Source organism: Podarcis pityusensis, assembly GCF_964106645.2.
Source record: "Podarcis pityusensis genome assembly, chromosome: 4".
NCBI lineage: Eukaryota > Metazoa > Chordata > Lepidosauria > Squamata > Lacertidae > Podarcis > Podarcis pityusensis.
The window spans coordinates 80,098,598-80,117,030 of record NC_138027.1 but is presented as its reverse complement, the minus strand read 5'-3'; the positions used below and the strand labels follow the sequence as shown (position 1 = coordinate 80,117,030).

The 18,433-nt window shown below is 40.7% G+C and overlaps 1 protein-coding gene across 1 annotated transcript in view; it reads right to left on the bottom strand.

Annotated features, from left to right (window-relative positions):
- Positions 1-47: 47 nt before the first annotated feature.
- TUBGCP3 (tubulin gamma complex component 3) overlaps positions 48-18,433 on the bottom strand; it is a 61,641-nt gene continuing 43,255 nt past the window's right edge. Inside the window, exons 15-22 of the mRNA XM_081002988.1 lie at positions 17,680-17,815; positions 14,178-14,246; positions 11,028-11,163; positions 3,974-4,062; positions 3,679-3,810; positions 3,165-3,305; positions 2,506-2,622; positions 48-1,126 (exon numbers count right to left, since the gene is read on the bottom strand). Coding sequence (XP_080859114.1) covers positions 968-1,126; positions 2,506-2,622; positions 3,165-3,305; positions 3,679-3,810; positions 3,974-4,062; positions 11,028-11,163; positions 14,178-14,246; positions 17,680-17,815 — 979 coding nt within the window. The 3' untranslated portion in view covers positions 48-967. The remainder of the gene's footprint in view (positions 1,127-2,505; positions 2,623-3,164; positions 3,306-3,678; positions 3,811-3,973; positions 4,063-11,027; positions 11,164-14,177; positions 14,247-17,679; positions 17,816-18,433) is intronic.

Below are 18,433 nucleotides of genomic sequence, written 5' to 3'. Positions count from 1 at the left end.
ATTTTATTAAATCAGGCACTTTGTCAGTTAGAAGAAACAGAAAAAAGTTTGAAAGATAATTGTGTTTATTTTCTAAGCTTTTACCTGTGAATATAACAAATGGATAATTGAGTGATGATATATAGTGACTTTTTTTTTTACAAAAATGTTTCCCCCTAACATCTGGACAGCAATATATAAATATTTACAATGGAAAAATAGGCAAGGAAAGAGAAATAAGTAGTCTTCATTATCCAAATTAATTTCTAATACATCAGATTTGAACACAAAATACTTCATTCACATCTATTAAATATTTACATGTTTCATTACTGGAGATCACTGAGGTTTTAACTTCATTTCTACTATTTGTTGTGTTGGACTTCTGTTATGTCTCTAATATTTGTTTCTGTAAAGCAGTTAAAAAATTTCTGGAAAAATAAATCAGTTTTGAAAATGTTGAAAACATTAATGTGTGTAATTTTAAGTGACTAATTTTTTTCCCACACAGTCAATACACCACAACACTGAAAAAGAAATAAGATAGACTTCTGGCCAGATTCTTAAACCGGCAGGTTTTAAAATAAAAGTGGTTTCTAAACTGAAATGGAAAATTACAGCCCTGCTTAGTGTAAAAGGAAACAAGTATGTGTCTGCATGTGGATAAAATGTCCTGACGACAAAGATCAATGATGGTGGAATGTGCTTTAAAAGCCACAAACAAAATATAGTTGGTTGATTAATGGACTACCAAAGCAAAATTGCAACAATTTAAACCCATTTAGTAATCTCAACCATTAAATATAAAAAAATAAGCCATGTTGCTTTCTGCACAAGTGTTGCACAATCACATGACTAAAAACAGGTTGCTTGCGATAATGACAAACACCTACTGCATGCCATTTGGTTTTAGTATGCCAAGTTGACTGCCACAACCAACAACGGGTTACACATCCGTGATCCTGGTTTACATTCATTGCAGGGAGATTTATATATGTGAATTACGCCGCCCTCTAGTACCCAAAGAAACCCTAAGCCTGGGCTCCCTAGCTTTATAATGTTCATTGAAATCCAATCTAAAGCTAAGAAAACGAAGACTTTCATCAGAACTGGTGGTCAGTAATACCAAGAACTGCTGCACAATGCCCTGGAAGAAAGAAAGAAAAACAGAGAAATTAGGCATTCATAAGAAGTCACACAAATGAACGTGTGTAATGGAATAAAGGTGTGAAGTATGTCACCATTCCATAGCAATCCTTGAAAATTCCACTATATATAACAAGTAGAAACTGATCCACTGCAAGAGACGGGCAGTTCCTGCAATGCCCCATCCTTATAAAAGTACCGTATTTTTCGCACCATAGGACACACCGGACAATAGGATGCACTTTGTTTTAGAGGGGGGAGAACAAGAAAAAAAAAATTTCCCCCTCTCTGCCCAGTGCCCCTTCAGTGAAGCAGCAGGAGGCGCTGCACAGAGAGGGGGAGAACTTTCCCCCTCTTGTTTTCCCGCTCTAAAACAAGGTGCCGTTCAGGCGGCTACCTTGGAAGCCTGGAGAGCGAGAGGGGTCGGTGTGCACTGACCCCTCTCGCTCTCCAGGCTTCAGGTTCCTTTCGACCTGCTCTTTGGGGCTGGCGGGGGGAAGCCCACCACCAGCCCCAAAGAGCAGGTCAGGGAGCAGCGGAAAGGCGCAGCGGAGAGCCATAGCCGCGCATCATCTCTCCAGCCGGGAGAGGGTCGCAGGGCTATGGCTTCTTTAGCCCCGCGCGTGCTCTCCCGGCTGGCGAGGTGACGCGCGGCTATAGAGGCTCCTGCCATAGCCGCGCGTCACCTCTCCAGCCGGGAGAGGGTCGCAGGGGGCTGCTCCCGGCTGGCGAGGTGACGCGCGGCTATAGAGGCTCCTGCCATAGCCGCGCGTCACCTCTCCAGCCGGGAGAGGGTCGCGGGGTGCTTCTTTAGCCCCGCGAGTGCTCTCCCGGCTGGAGAGGTGACGCGCAGCTATAGAGGCTCCTGCCATAGCCGCGCGTCACCTCTCCAGCCGGGAGAGGGTCGCGGGGCTATGGCATCTTCGCTCCATAGGACGCACACACATTTCCCCTTCATTTTTGAAGGGGGAAAAGTGCGTCCTATAGAGCGAAAAATACGGTAGGTGAAAAGTTAGTGAATTTCCTGTCTTGAGTTTTGACGGGGCGGTTTTTAACAAAGCGAATCCCACAAAAATTATTCTAGCGAGAATGCTTCATAAAAATGTTGTCTACCTACAGTGGCAATGATCAACATAAACACAGACTCTGGAGTGCAATCATTTTATGTCTGGGACAACCTCTATGCACCTGGTTCTTTATCTACTGAAGCCAAATGTCACATTCCCTAATGTATTCATAACATAACTTTTATTGTTATTGCCTTCTTCCAAATCCTGGAAAGGCTTGCATGCCGCATTAAAACAGTGTGCACTTTAAAGCAGAAACAGATACCGGCTATCAGTACGTTAATGTTTTAAAAATTCCTCTTTTTAAAAATACCTGATAGAAATGGGTAAGTAGTCGCAGCTGTGAACACATTTTTGGTATTGAATCTTGAAATTCTTTAATCCTTTTATTCTCCTCTTTCTCTTCTGAATCTTTTACTCCCCATTCACCCTTAACAATATACATTGTAAAAAAGAAAAGAAAAAAAGATGAGAAATTATCAGGTGTACACATCAATAAATCTGAAGCCACATGCTAATTTTTGTTTTATTAAGAGGAAGTGCCTTAAATTTAGTTGGAGATCTCTTACAGTTATAAGCCAAGAAGTTAAGACAGAAGAAACTTCTTACAAACAATACATACCAAGCGTGAAAAAGAATTCAATTTGTGTTTTAATGGGGGGGGGGGATTAAGGTTTGTCAATTGCAGCTTCTAGGTTACCCCAATCTGGGTTAAATGTACTGTGTAATCTAGGCATATGTACTTTCTTAGAAGCCCCACTGAGCATAGTGCAACTTACTTTTGAGTAAACATGCACACACTTACTTTTCATATTAAGACTTTATCCAAATACCTATTTGCTCAGTCTTTCAAAGAAAAGGAGGGGATATTAGAAGGATTATTTTTTGGTATTGAATTGGTATTGAACACAAGCAGCCTGTTGTGTTCACATCGTTCTTGTGCTTAAAATGCCACTGAAAACTCCTTTGTACCTCAAGCTCTCTCTCTCTCTTTCTTTCTTCAAACTGCAACCGTAACTGTAACTCCTCCAAGGCAACGCGGTACAGGCCATCTTGGGCATTTTGAAACTCAAGAATCTGATCAAAGACAGCTCGAAGCTGGTTGAGAAGCATCTACAACAAAAGTTGCAAAGGGAAGACAAAACCTCTAAAAATGAAATGTTCAAAGAAAAGCTAAGATTTGCTAGCCTATAAGAAACTGCTGAAAGATGGTTATATTTAATATCTCCTCCTAGAGCAAAGGGATACATGGAAAAATTGATTTCAGTACGGAGATTCTCCCAGAACATCCCATAAAAGATTAAATTTACCAGGGCTGTAATCCTAAACTTTTTTTTTTTTTTGGCTTGTAATGAAGACGCACTGAACGCAGTGGAATTCATCTCCGAATAAAACTCCATTGTGTGTTGCCAGAAATAATCTCAAAAGCATAAATAATTAGAGAAATGATGGTAACATTATATATAAATAGGTAAATGAGACTTACTCTTGAGTCAGCGTCCAGCAAACAGCGAGATATAATTGTATCTAAGAAAACTTCATGAGCCGCAATGATGTGATCCAAGTCTTGAGCCTGCTGAACTTTGTTCCATAGTTCATCCCATGAACATTCAAGCACCTATGGAACAAAACATCCAGCAATGAGATTCACTTTGTTTTAGAGACTGTTTAAATAGCAACCTCTCTGCTCTATACCTCTGTGACATAATTAAGCTCACATCAATAAGAACGTTCTTCCAATTTCAAACAAACAAACAACAAAATGGATGGTTAAAGGGTACCTCAAATGTAATGTAATACTGCATTTGATGAATGAAATGGACCATTTCTGATGCCAGAACGTGACACTGATGCAGCACCCCAGAAAGTTCTGTAAGAAATTCAAAGAATATGTATATTAAAACTCAGAATGGAAATGTTCATCTAGCCATATTTTTAAAACACACACACACACCTGAAATACAACAGCTACCTGGACCCATCTTTGAAAGGAGTAAGACATACTGTATTTTTTCGCTCTATAAAACGCACCAGACCATAAGATGCACCTAGTTTTTGGAGGAGGAAAACAAGAAAAAAAATATTCTGAATCTCAGAAGCCAGAACAGCAAGAGGGATCACTGCACAGCGAAAGCAGCAATCCCTCTTGCTGCTCTGGCTTCTGGGATAGCTGCGCAGCCTGCATTCGCTCCATAAGACGCACACACATTTCCCCTTACTTTTTAGGAGGGAAAAAGTGAGTCTTATAGAGCAAAAAATACGGTATATAAATTGATAACGGGTTCTCAAAGAAAGGAGACTATATGTGGACTATCATTTTAATCTCAGTATATTTACGGCCACAAGTTCAGCATTTTCCAGAGGCGTAGCCATGATAGCCTCTGCCTGCAATAAATACACCCCCATATTAACAGAAAATATAATGCAGGATCAAACAAGAAAATGAAATTAATAGTATAGGTTGACAAAACTCTGGAGATCTGGTACAAAACAAGATTTGTAATAGAAAGGAATTAGAACGTGGAACAGAATAGATAGGGAAAAGACCTTTGTGGCTGGGAAACAAAGTCTGCTTGGCACTGCTGTAACAGGTGGCAATCCACTAGCAAAGGAGCCTGAACAGATCTCTTATTATGAGAAGGTTAATTTTTCTCAGCAACATATATAAAACATCAGATGCCTAAGCCCCCACTCTGGCTTGCCACAAGAGATTTGAAAGGACAAACTAGGAACTTTCAGGATACAAGATTACTTAGGAAAATATTTAACTAATGGTACAGTGAGTATAAATGTTAATAAATGGAATCCCTCATAGATGAAACTGTGTGCTGGGGAAGGAATGCATGACCTGGCAGAGCAGATGAAAATATTCCATATACAGTAGGATTACGCATTATACAAAAATATCTCTTGTTTGTTCCAAAATGTCTCAAAAGCTCAGAGGCAAACTGGACTTCTCTCTCAACATTTTGGTTGAGGCACATCAGCACTACCCAATTTTGTCTTGGATTATCGGAGCAAACTGCATCAGAATGAATGAAGCAAACCAATGACTATACCAAGATGACAAAGATCTATACGGAGCAAAATTGCCAAGATCTATACAGAGCAAAAATTACATGAGAAAGAATAAGCTGCAGCTATCTTGGGGGGGGGGGGATTTTTTCTCCCCAGCTGCTAGCCAGAAACAACCAGAAAATATATGGAATGAAGAGCAATAAAAAGTCTTCCCCCTAGAATATTCATACTGGATATTTCCTACTAATTAGAAAATATCTAGAGCAAATAATTCCTGGTTAACAGAGAAATTGTAATAATACTGCTGGATGAGGATTGGGTCCCAGATCACAGGGTTTGGAATAGGTTCACATCTCTCCTCGTCCCACTCTTTTTGAGACTTACATCACTGTAAGCCCTGCTGGCTGAACCAGGGTAAAGGACTTAATAGCAGTGTATGTATGGCTCAGCTGAGGGGAAGAACATAGGTCAGCATAGCCCACGGGAAACCCCCCAAATCTGCTGAACACAAACTCTCTCATCCCCATGAATTTTGGGTTTGGATCGTGCTGTCAAGATCTCTAAACTAGGGATATAATCCTAATATAGGAGTTAGAGCCATTAAACACAACAAGGCTTCCTTCTGAGTTAACATGCTTAAATTCTGAGTCTGCATGCTTATTAGTATGAACTGCAAACAGTAACAGTCAAAATAGTGACTACAGCTATTGGGAAAATCGAATAGGTGATATCAAGGTGAAGGTTACAGCAACAACAGCCTATGAGAAATCATGAATTGCGGTCAGCAAGGATTGCTGGAAAAGCCGCAGAAAAGGAAGTATCACACAGATTGCTTAATTCTGAACTGAAGCTCAGTTATGATGGATCTTCATCATTTTTCTTATACAGCCTTTGCCTGTTTTGTTTTCTTGGTCCAACTCTCTTTTAAAAGGTGCTGTGGAACCAGAATGTCTATTTAGGTGAATTCCAAGAATAATGTTCTGAAAAACAATCACATTGAGTTACTTCAGTTCGAACATGAATCCCTACTTATGCCTCTTCTTTATATACCTTAGCACTTTCCGTCTCATTCCATCTTGTTTGTTAAAAAGGCAAATAAAATATGACAGTTGCCTTCTCTTTAATCAATAGCAGACATTTTTACCCAAGGCCACTAATAACTCCATGGTTATACAGGGATTTTCATGCATGACCCAGGCCAATATTCTAACTCCTGATCCACCCTGCTATGAATTAACATAGATATGTGACTATCATATAATGGGAGTCCTGCCTGGTGGCTTCCTTTCCAGTGGCTATTTATGTTCACCATTGGAAGATAGAGCCTGCCTTTCCAGTGCATGATCCTCAGAGATTTCAACTCTCTTTTGGGAGAGAGTCACTAAAATGCTTAGGCCAAACTTTGTGGGGAAAGGAGATAAGGCATTGTCAGTCAAGGGTACTCAAGTGTGGAACAAGCTTCAAGAGGAGATAAGGCCATGCCAAAGCTTCCCTGTTTGCACAGCATGCTACCAAACCCACCTGTGTGCCACAACCTACCTGTGACATAGAAAGGGCAAACCATTCTTTACCGTGTTTGATATTCCTGCGCTCTCAGATAACACATATGTAAAATTTGCAGCGCATATGGGAAAGAAAGAAACAGCCACAAAACCCAGAAAGAAGGAATCGTTTGTGGACTCAAGTGTGCAAAACAAACAACCGGTAGCAGCACCAAGTAGTGAGTGTAAAAGCATGTTCAGCTTCTTCATGGGGTTTCATGACCTCCTCTTAGTGTTATGCTAAAGATCCCACTTAAAGAGCAATACTGCCTAAAAAGTGCACTGCAGATAAAAAAAACAACCTGCATTACAGATAAAACAAGAACAATGATAAAAGTTGCAACTTTTAACTGGTAAAAACATTTCTCCATTACAGATTTCAGAGAGCCAATTGTTCACTAAATGGATTGTTTTAGCTTTCCAAATGCCTGGCTGGGAATCACCTTCTTGGCTGCTAACAACAGAAATTCTAGCAATTTTCAGCGACTCTTAAGGGGTTTACGTTCCCTGTATGCACAAAGAAGCGTTACATGAGAAGAGTTAAGGACTTCTGTTTTGATATATTCTCCAATTAATTTAGGATTGCATCCCAGGAGTCTGTCAAGTGAGGGCAGCCGCATCACATGTATAAATAAATACCTTTTCCTAACAACCATGCCAACAGTTTGCAGTGAATTTGCTGCAAATAAAACTTTTCACTGGGACTGGGTATTATTCTCTCATTTTAAATGAACCCTCCCAACAGTGCTAGGCCCTGACATTAGATGCATTTTCTCATCCTAGCAGAAGAACTTCACCTAGATCCCTGTCCTCCAGAAAGCTCTCTGTATCTGTTCTGCTTTGGAGCCCAAGTTTATATAACGAAGTTTGTATTCTTTGTAGCCAAGTTTATATAACAACTGATGCAACCAGGAGATTGAGCCCATAGAACTCCTAACTCATGACTGCCATATAATAACTCTCTGTAAAATCTCTAGAGGTTTGAGTCTTAACAGATCACTGGTTGATAATGGTTTATTATTTGCAAAACTACAGGGGTATGTAACACAGGAGCCTTTAGCTCACATATCATTCTAGTTAACAATTCATTGGAATTATCCAGAACAACCAACATCTACAATGCCCTTCTTTTTGTCATGTTTCAATATGTTTACCTGCTAGATTTTATTTTCTTACTGCACAATTTCATATGTATCTATCTAGATGTTTGTCCCACTGAGTTCAACAGGGCGTACTCCCAGAAAGGTGGGTAGAGAATTTTAGCCTAGGAAGATGGGAGGGAGGGAGGTAATTCGAGGGGAAAATTTGGACTTCCATATTTTCCACACTTGCACTTTCCAGAAAGTGACTAGAGGCCAAAGATGCTATTTTATTCACTTGTGTCTGTCATAACAAACATTCCAGGTTTCCTTGGAAATTTTTGCTCTCTATACTTGAACAATTTATTTTTTAGTTTGTACTCACTTTAAAGTCAAAGATATCCCTCAGGTGGGCTGCGTCATACTACAGGCATGAATTCTGGATTGCTAACATTCTTCGCTTTATATCTTGACTGAATTCTTTTTCCTAGACATAACATGTGAAAATCTTTGCCTAAAGAGTCATGCACGATTCAAAACCTTGCATGATTGCCAGCAGCTGCAGTTGATAACGAATGCTAGTTTTACCAGGTCTCCACTGCATATTTAGTTCTGGCAGTCACGCACAAAGAACTTTCCATCTCCCTGGTTTGATTCTTATTTATATATTAATTAAAACATTTGTATACCAACCTACTGGAAATCCAAAGTGACTAACAATGCCCAGAAAACAAACAAACCCAGAATGTGATGTGCATAAAATCCCATTCACAAAAGCAAGAAAATGCATATAATTCTATGCCAAAGCAGGGCTTAACCCATTTAGTCTAAAGACTAATTCAGTTTAGTATCGCAAATGGCAATACACACATCAGTACTCTGCAAGCCTGGAAGAGAGTTCTGGAGCTGAAAAAAGCCCTGGTCAATAAAGAACCGTAATGCTCTATTGCCCCCTCAAGGCTATTTCAAAAATTTCATCATCCTTATTAAACCTGCAGAACTGTGTTGTTGTTGTTTTAAAAAAAATCTTAGTAAACAGACTTCCCCACTGAAACTCTTTCATTATAGAAAATATACTCACTACATAATAATATTTTCCAGTCACACAACATTGCTACAGCCCATGAATGCATACTGCTCAGCAGCAGCCACAAAAACAAAACAGAGTACAGCCAAGCTGAGAGAGAAGGGGAAGAAATGAGCCAATGGCTTTGAAAATAAGCAACAACTCTTTGAGCTACCCCTGGCCCACTGAACCAGACATGGGCACCTGGCCACATAGACCAAGGAGTATTTGCAGATATTCAGGAGCAGTGTCCTTTTGCCGCTGACCACGCAAACTTTTGATCCACCAACCACAGTCATGAGCAAACAACTAGGTAGTTTGCTGCCTAATTTATTGGAAAGGTGGACTGAAAAGCATTCTGAGTTATATGTAGGTCATTAATCTCATTTATTGAAGCCTTTCAGCTAGAACAGAGGTTCTCAAACTGTGAGCTCCATTCAGGTAGTCTATTCAAAGGTTCCAGAAGAATCAAGAATATCTGTAGCTAACCCTGCTCTTGATTTAATTTTTCTTGATAATGGATATGACTATCTTGACCACAGCTGGATTTACCAACAGTCTAACAAGGCCCTGAACTAGGGGCTCTTATTTTTATACTATATTGGTGCAATCTACTAATTTTGCTGTAACACTGATCAATTAAAAGGCAATGCTGTGGTCATTAAAATATCAGTTATGTATGGGTTTTGATCTGTAGAAAAAAGTTTGAAGGGTCCACTGAGTCCTAAACAATATTGAAAAGCTCAGGGGCTGGGGGAAAGCTTGAACATTTCTGATCATATTCAGAAGACCCACTAAGAAAATCAGAGACCTATCTAACCACAATCACAACAACAATTATATATAGCAATGCACTAAGTAGAATATTTTAAGCATCCAGTGTAACTTAGTGGTGCAACAGACTTGATGGCTATCCTCATATTGCATTAAGGGAAAGGAGCTCAGATATGTTCATGATCAAGGTGAAATTTGAATTCAGAACTTTTTTACTCAGGTCACAATCCTAAAGCATTAAGTAGGAAATAACACCATGAAATACAATGTGATTTAATTCTGAGTAAACATGCATAGGATTGTGTGGCCCTACACACCCTACCGCACTAGCTGCTCTCAGTCTACAGAGGAAATGAAGTCAAATTACAAGTCAGTAATAGAATAAAAGACACAAGTTTGTTTGCCTCAATACCCCACCAAACGTTTGTGGGCCATTTCAACATTACATTGTGCCAAGCAGGTGTTTTTCAGCACCACCAACTGCACATTGGCCATGATTCTCCAGCTTACCTGATACCTGGCTGCCTACTGCAGCCTTGGGATACGTACAATGGCAAAGGGGTGATTGCTGCATTAACATTATGCTTTCCACATAATATTATGTGTATCCATGTAATAAACTTTAGGGTAGTGCACTGGATTTGGACATATCCCAAATCCTGAGCTGAAGAAAGAAGCCTCAGAGGAATTTTAGGTGTATCGAAGGCAAAAGTGGAATCTGTATGAGGCAGCGCAAGTTGAAGTGGCCGATGCTGAAGTGCTTTGTGGAACAACGGCAATCCAGATGAAAAGAGAATTCTGAAAATGTCTGCTAAAAGCTAAAGCAACGTCTCTAATCTCACCACATAAGGAATGATGCCAGGATGGAGTGATGGGAAAAGGGAGAGCAAATAGGAGAGTGGGCAGGGGGTGAGCTCTCTTGTGACCAACACTTCAAGCTTGTAACCAGAGGGAAACTCTTTACCCTAAAAGCAAATCCCATTTTGTTTTCTCCCTTGCCTATTTATTTATTTACCAAAAGCAATATACTTACTCAAACGAAGACCTCTGAGCGGCTTACAAAGAACCATCAACTTTTCAGGTGCCTGGAGCAAAAGCCCCTGCCCTATTTGTGTGCAATCTGGCAGTTTTATTACCAGGATTACAAAAAACCATAGAAATTAAGTTATTGTTAACTTAAAACAAACCACCCTAAAAAAACATAACATCTGCCCTTGCAGGAAACCTTCTGACATTTGGAGAGACTTCAGCAGTAAGAATAAATTTCTCTCCCATACAAAGCAACCTATAAAGGAGGTTTGGTCTGAAAACAACTGTTTGTGTAATTTTGCCGTAATACGGTTGGTTACTCCCTTACCTGGCATACTTTTCAGAAGCTTTGCGTTACACATATGTCCTTTCCATATGTCTGTGAGAATATATTCCATCCGTTTTGCCCTCCACAAGAAGTTGAACACCCTCAGATAGTGGCTCATGCACTCACGGGTGAACACCTGCAAATATGATCAACACAGAGGTTTAAAGTGCATTAAGTGCCTTTCATACCGCTGCTTTACTTGCTTCCAGGGTCTCTGGATAGCTTCGCAGAGCAACCAACTGACACTTGAGGTTGAGTTAAGAGATTTACAGCAAGATTTAAGCAAGGTCCAGTCCATCAAAAGTTACGGGAAGTCCATACTGGCATACAAGGACTTCTGCGTGAACCAATGTGACAAGACAAATACAGAGGTAGAAAAAAGGTGTTCCAGGTTCAATCTCTAATATTACTGGTTATCTGTGCAGCATTTAGAGCCTGTGTGGTGTGGTGGTAAGAGTGTTAGACTAGGACCTGGGAGACGAAGCTTCGAATCCGCCACTCAGTCATGAAGTTCACTGAGTGACCTTAGGCCAGTCACCTAACCTACCTACACCAGGTTGATGTGAGCATAAAGTGGGGATATGGAGAACCTTGTATGCCACTTTGAACTTCTTGAAAGAAAGGTGTGATGAAAATGCAAAAAGAGAAGAAACGCTTCCATTTGCACAATGTCAACCCAACTCTGCTTACACATGTTGGTGAGATGGCCTGGGATTCGGACTCGGATGCTGAACCTGAGGGATCCCAACCTGCACAGGATTCCCCGCCTCCAGAACCAGCTGAGCCGGGGCTGGGGCATGAGCCCAAAGGGTCCTCACATGTGCTGGATCCTCAGGTGCAGACATCAGCTGAGTCTGCTCTGGCTCCTGAGGTGATGGAGGACCCATTGCCTGCAGGTGCTCCACTCTCAGCCCCGTCAGGGGAAGGTGAGGTTGCCTCTGGGCCCGGTAACCCTCCAGCCTCTCCTGAGCTGCAGAGGCTCAGGGCAGAGAGGCGGAGGGAACTAAGTTCCCGCAGGAGGAGTGCTCGCCTCCAGGCCAGGAGAGGTGAGTCACCTGAGGATCGTGGCCGCCCTATGCCTCGGGGCAGATAAAAGCCAGCCAGCCCCAGTCCCAAGTTGCAGGAGCAACATTATTGGTTGCTAGTTCCTGCCTGAACCCTGTCCTGTTTTCCTACCTGAGCTCCTGACCCACCCTGGCTCCCTGCTTGCATATCTGTTCCTGACTTCACCCGACTCCGTGCCCTGCAGCCAGCGTCAGCTACTATGGACTGCCTCCACGTTGCACCTTTGACCACGGACCGGACTTGGACCTCGCCTCTCGGGTAACCCACGGGACCCCCACAGTTGGAGTCTACGTGTACAGGGGACTGTGCAAACCTTTCATCGTACACACACACAATGGGTACCCGGACAGACCACACATGCTGCCACTGTATGTGGATGCACAGGGCAGCCATTGTATGACAGCCCCAGGTCTCATTCCAACCCGATGGAGAGAAGGTGAGGAAGAGAGCCATTGAATCTCTCCCCTCCTTGTCTGGAAAGAACTCAGGTTTAAAAACTGAACCTGGCCATGGGGTTACTGACAAAAGAATATGGCAGGTGGCTGAGATGCAGCTGTCGGGATCAAGCTCAAGTACAACTAGATCCTCCTTTTGCTTGATCCTTGCTGCCCTAAAATAGCAATGCTTAAAAAAAAAATACTGAAATGCAACACTCCTCCTTGTGAATGTCACTGCCTCATCTACAATATCTTTTCCCTCTGAAAACACAGGAAATTAAAAAGAAAGGACATGTTAAAATTAGGGAGGTATTTCAGATCTGATCAACTGGGCATTGAATTAATTTTGGAACAGAAAGCAAGAACCACTAAATTTCCTCCCCGCACCTGACCACACAGGAGAAGCTAGGAGCTACACAGCACCAAGGATCTAGGGCACATCCCATGATCCTAACTGGCACAAACTCTTATGTACTGAAACCTAGTGTTCCGAATTATCTTAATGTCTTACCAAAAATGCATGGAAAATTATGGTTGAGAGTATACCGTATTTTTTGCACCATAACACTCACTTTTTTCCTCCTAAAAAGTAAGGGGAAATGTCTGTGCGTGTTATGGAGGGAATGCCTACGGGTGGCATGCCTACGGATTTTCCTCCTCTAAAAACTACGTGCGTGTTATGGTCAGGTGCGTGTTATAGAGCGAAAAATACGGTAACTTGCCTAGGACCAATCAATCAGTCCATGGCTAAGGTTATAGGCAGGCCCAAAATTCAAACTACAGGTCTACATTCTATTTACAGGTTCAAATTCTATTGTTTATATAGTTGCATTAAAGCTTGCTATTTTATATACAACAGCTTTACGGATGTTAGGAATGCCTTCCACCACATTTTTCTTCTTTACCAAAGATGGATTGCTATTTTTTGTTTAAAAAAAGAAGATATCAAACAGTTAACAATATCCTAAATATAAAGAAATTGGTTACACAGCCCTGCAACTACTTACAATCTACAGAGGAAAATCAGAGCATGAAAAAATGGATTAACAAATTAGGAAAGTGAGATATTATCTTCCTTTCACTAAACTATACATACCTTGCTGGTCAAACTCTCACTTCTGACACCTTGTTCAGAAAGCAATGCTATTCTTTACATATAGTAAAAGCATTCTGAACAATAGTGCTGCTATTTTCTCATCTGTTTTAATGAATGCTACACATCAGATTTTATTTAAAGAGTACAAATAGGTTCCCCTAAAATACATCTCACAGTTCTTGCAAATTATCCCAAATTAGTTGCTACAGTTTCAGAATAATGGATGAAAATGAAAATCCATTTATTAAGTACTTTCTAAAAATCTCCGACAGAACAAATGAATTATTTATTTCAAATAATGAAAGTCTTAAAATGTAGCATTTTAACACTCATTAATAATTTAGGAAAATTGAGAGTTTGGCTGTACTCTTAATACAATGGGTACATCCAAGATACCAAGCAGTCTCTTTAATCATGCAATGCTAAAAGTACAAAGGCTATTTTAGTAACAAAGTATTTAAGTGAAGTAAGTGGGGGTGGGGGTGAAAATTGACAAACTGAGATAGATATAGATATAGAGCTAGAGATATAGAAATATACATATATCCTTACTGTTGCAATCGGTCCGTCAACATGATAGTCTAAGCTGAAAACATCCCAACCAGTATCACCAGGAGACACCTTAAAAAGAATTATCAGCATTTAACCAAATCACATATATTGTTATTTAGCTGTTTTCCAATAGTTATTTAGCTATTAGGAATGACCCTGTTTTACTTTACTCAATCAAAAATGGTTGGGAGGGATTCCCCCCTCCCCATACTTTCTTATTGGGCACAGAATGCAAGTCTGAAATTGGGAGATACCATGTTTATCAGCACACAGGGTATGGGAGGTCCCATAGAAACCCTTTCTAGGAACAGTGGTACCTTGGTTTACAAACTTAATCCATTCTGAGAAATTAAGAGAGACTTAGATAGTTGGTCAAAATTGAAACTTTCTTTGTTAGGCCGAATTGCTGCTATCAAGATGAATGTATTGCCAAGGATGTTGTTTTTATTTCAAACACTTCAGGTTTTGGACAAAACGGAGTGCTTTCAGAAGTGGCAGAGAGACATTTCTAAGTTTGTCTGGCAGGGCAAAAAGCCCAGAATTAAGTTTAAGATATTAACCGATGCAAAACAAAGAGGGGGCTTTGCCCTGCCAGACTTAAAGTTGTATTATGAAGCCGCAGCGTTCTGCTGGCTAAAAGACTGGCTACTTCTTGAAGACACTGATGTGTTAGATTTGGAAGGGTTTAACAATGCTTTTGGATGGCATGCATATTTATGGTATGACAAGGTTAAAGCAAATAAGGCCTTTAAGAACCATATTGTCAGAAAATCACTGTTTAATGTCTGGACAAAATATAAAGACTTGCTGGAAAATAAAACACCAAGGTGGCTTTCACCTCTGGAAGCTAAGGCCCGAAAAAGACCCAATATGGAGGCTAAATGGCCAAAATATTGGGAAATACTAGAAAAGGATGGAGACAATTGGAAATTGCAGAGTTTGGAGAAAATGAAAGACAAAGTGCGAGATTGGTTACATTACGCTCAGATTAAAGAAGTTTTTAAAAATGATAAGAAACTAGGGTTCCAGGTGGAGAAATCGAAACTAGAAACAGAATTGTTAGAACCAAAGATTAAGGTACTTTCAAGGATGTATAACTTGCTGTTGAAATGGAATACACAAGATGAAACGGTTAAATCGGCTATGATAAGGTGGGCACAGGACATTGGGTATAATATTATGTTTGAGGACTGGGAGAGGTTGTGGAGTAATGGATTGAAATTTACTGCATGTAACGCTCTGAAAGAAAATGTAATGAAAATGATTTATAGATGGTATATGACCCCAGTCAAACTCGCAAAAATTTACCACCTGTCTGATAATAAGTGTTGGAAATGTAAAGAGTGTGAGGGAACGTTCTTCCACCTCTGGTGGACTTGCCCTGAAGTGAAGGCGTTCTGGGAAATGATTTATAATGAATTGAAAAAGGTATTTAAATATACCTTCACTAAGAAATCAGAGGCTTTCCTTTTGGGTATTGTCGGCCAAGGGGTGGCAAAGAAGGACCAGACATTTTTTATGTATGCAACAACAGCAGCAAGGATACTTCTCGCAAAACACTGGAAAACTCAAGATCTACCCACACTGGAAGAATGGCAGATGCAACTGATAGACTACATGGAACTGGCTGAAATGACCGGCAGAATTTGTGACCTGGGAGAAGAGAGGATTGAGGAGGATTGGAAGAAATTTAAGAATTATTTACAAAAGCATTGTAATTTGAGTGAATGCTAAATAAGATGCTAGACTAAAATAACTGAGCACCACTAAATTTAGAAGTTTTTAAGAAAATAAGTAAGACTGTGAAAATTTAACTCCTTTCGAGAATTATAAGATTATGAAATATAGAAGGGATATAAGAATTTAAATAAGATGATAAATTGCTGACAAAATGTTACAACGATGAAAGTGGGAGCGGGAGATGTGAGGAAGTCCAAAGAAAATGTGAAACTATGTTAAGACAAATGTTATATTGTTTATTATGATTACTTTTATTGTAAAACCCAATAAATTGCTTTAAAAAAAAAAAAAAATACAAACTTAATCCATTCTGGAAGTCCATTTTTAAACCAAAACCGTTCTTAAACCGAGGCATGCTTTCACTAATGAGGCCTCCCGCCGCCGGTGCCCTTCCACCGTTTGGATTCCGTTCTTAGACTGAGGTAAAGTTCTCAAACCAGGACATTATTTCCGGTTTTGCGGGGTTTGTAAACCAATACAGTGGACACTCAGGTTGCAAACATGATCCATGCGGGATGCACGTTCGCAACCCGCAGCGGTGTGTCTGCGCATGCACGGGTTGCGATTTAGCGCTTCGGTGCATGCACGACCGCCGAAACCCGGAAGTAACCCGTTCCGGTACTTTTGGGTTTCGGCGGTCCGTAACCCGAAAAAACGCAACCTGAAGTGTCTGTAACCCGAGGTATGACTGTAGTTCATAACAGGGCTGTTCTTAAACCAAGGTACCACTGTGTTGTCAACTGTATATCCAGTTCAGCAGGGAGAAGCACACATAAACATGAGAGAACCATGTCCTCCCCAGTACTAAGTGGGATAGTACAACAGCTCATCACATCCTTGAAAGGACTGCATCAGGGTAAGTTCAGTGGCACTATAACCATAATCCAGAATGAAGCACACTTCTGACCCCTGAAATAAGGTGGCTTAGGTATGCTGAACCTATACTGATCAGCAGACATTCCACCAGGCTGCAGATGGAAAGACATGAGAGCGAAAGGCCTCTCCATCAGTTTTAATGAAAGAGGGGCTACATCTAAGTTCCTTCTTCAACTGCCATCAGCAGCTATTCCATCAGGCTATGGGCAAGGGACAGATAGAGAACGGCAGGGCCTCTTCATCTGCTTTCTTAATGAGCAGCGCCTGACTCCTTCTCTTCTTGAAATCTTTCCATTCTACCTAGTCATTTACAAGAACTCTGTAACAAAGATAAAGTGCCTGAGTTTGCTTTTTCCGTTCCCCACCACAGCCCCCTTTCCTTTTGTGTCATGTCTTTTAGATTGTAAGCCTGAGGACAGGAACAGTCTTATCACAGACATTTGTAAGAAGTTGTGGGAGCCTTTTTCGGTTGAAGAGCAGGGTTAAAAAAAAATATTTTAAATAAATAAAATAAAACTGGACCGTCGCCTTAATTTTTATAAACACACATAGCTATAAGTGTAATCTATCTATAACCAACAAAAGAGCGCACTGTTGCCATTGTAAACTGCACAGAAAGCCTTGCATTGTGGAGTGGCACTCAAATGCCATAAACAAAACAAACAAATAAATAAATAAATAAAAAACCAAAGCTCCTTTTCAGAGAAATAATAGTTAAGAACTACACTGACAGATGAGAAAATCAGATTTTGTGTGCAAGACACGACAATGCTATTTTCCAATGCTGACCTCAGATGCTGTTAGCAATTTAAAAAAAATTAAAACAAACCAATATTCTCGTAAAATGCTAAAGTGGTTTTTTGTTGTTGTTGTTGTTTTAAAGTACCTCCAAAAGTCTGACATCCAAGCGTTTGAGGATCTCAGGGTTATCAAACTGTGCATTTGTTGCCCTGACAGCTGTTTCCAGGATTCCTGTCAGATTATGCTGATACAAAGTGGTAGCTGGTCTCGCAAGCTCTGGCCTAAAATAATAAAAGGGAGATAAATGGAAAGATAGATACACAATTTACATAATAGCCCAGTTGTCATCTAGCTGCAGGCGCAATGGACTAACTATGCAATATATTTTGAGCCCACACAATAGTGAACAGATTATCCTTTCCAAACAGTGAGCTATCAAGTATGTGTGTGTGTTTGTGTGTAATTACGAGTATTTAAGCTGAGAATTTCCACACACAAAAATGACCCTGCACGATATACCTGTGCTCCTATGAGCCAGGGACCAGTATGACATTTTAGCTACAGCTGCACACCCCTTAGCAACCTTCTCAAACAGAGTCAATTCACACAACTTTTCAGGGCATGGGCAGCAGCTCAGTGCTGGAGCATCTGCCTTGTCAGATTCAATCCTCAGCATTCCTGGTAAGGATGGGAATGCCCCGTCTCAGAAACCCTGGAGAGACACTGCCAGTCCGTGTAGGCAACACTGAGCTAGGTGGACACATGGTCTGACATGGTATATAAAGCATCTTCCTAAGTCGTATGTTCCTATGTTTTCCGGATTCGGAAGAAGTGGGTTGTTAGACTTGCGAGCAACTCTGGAGGACTCCTCACCAGGCCACAATATCACAACTCACCCA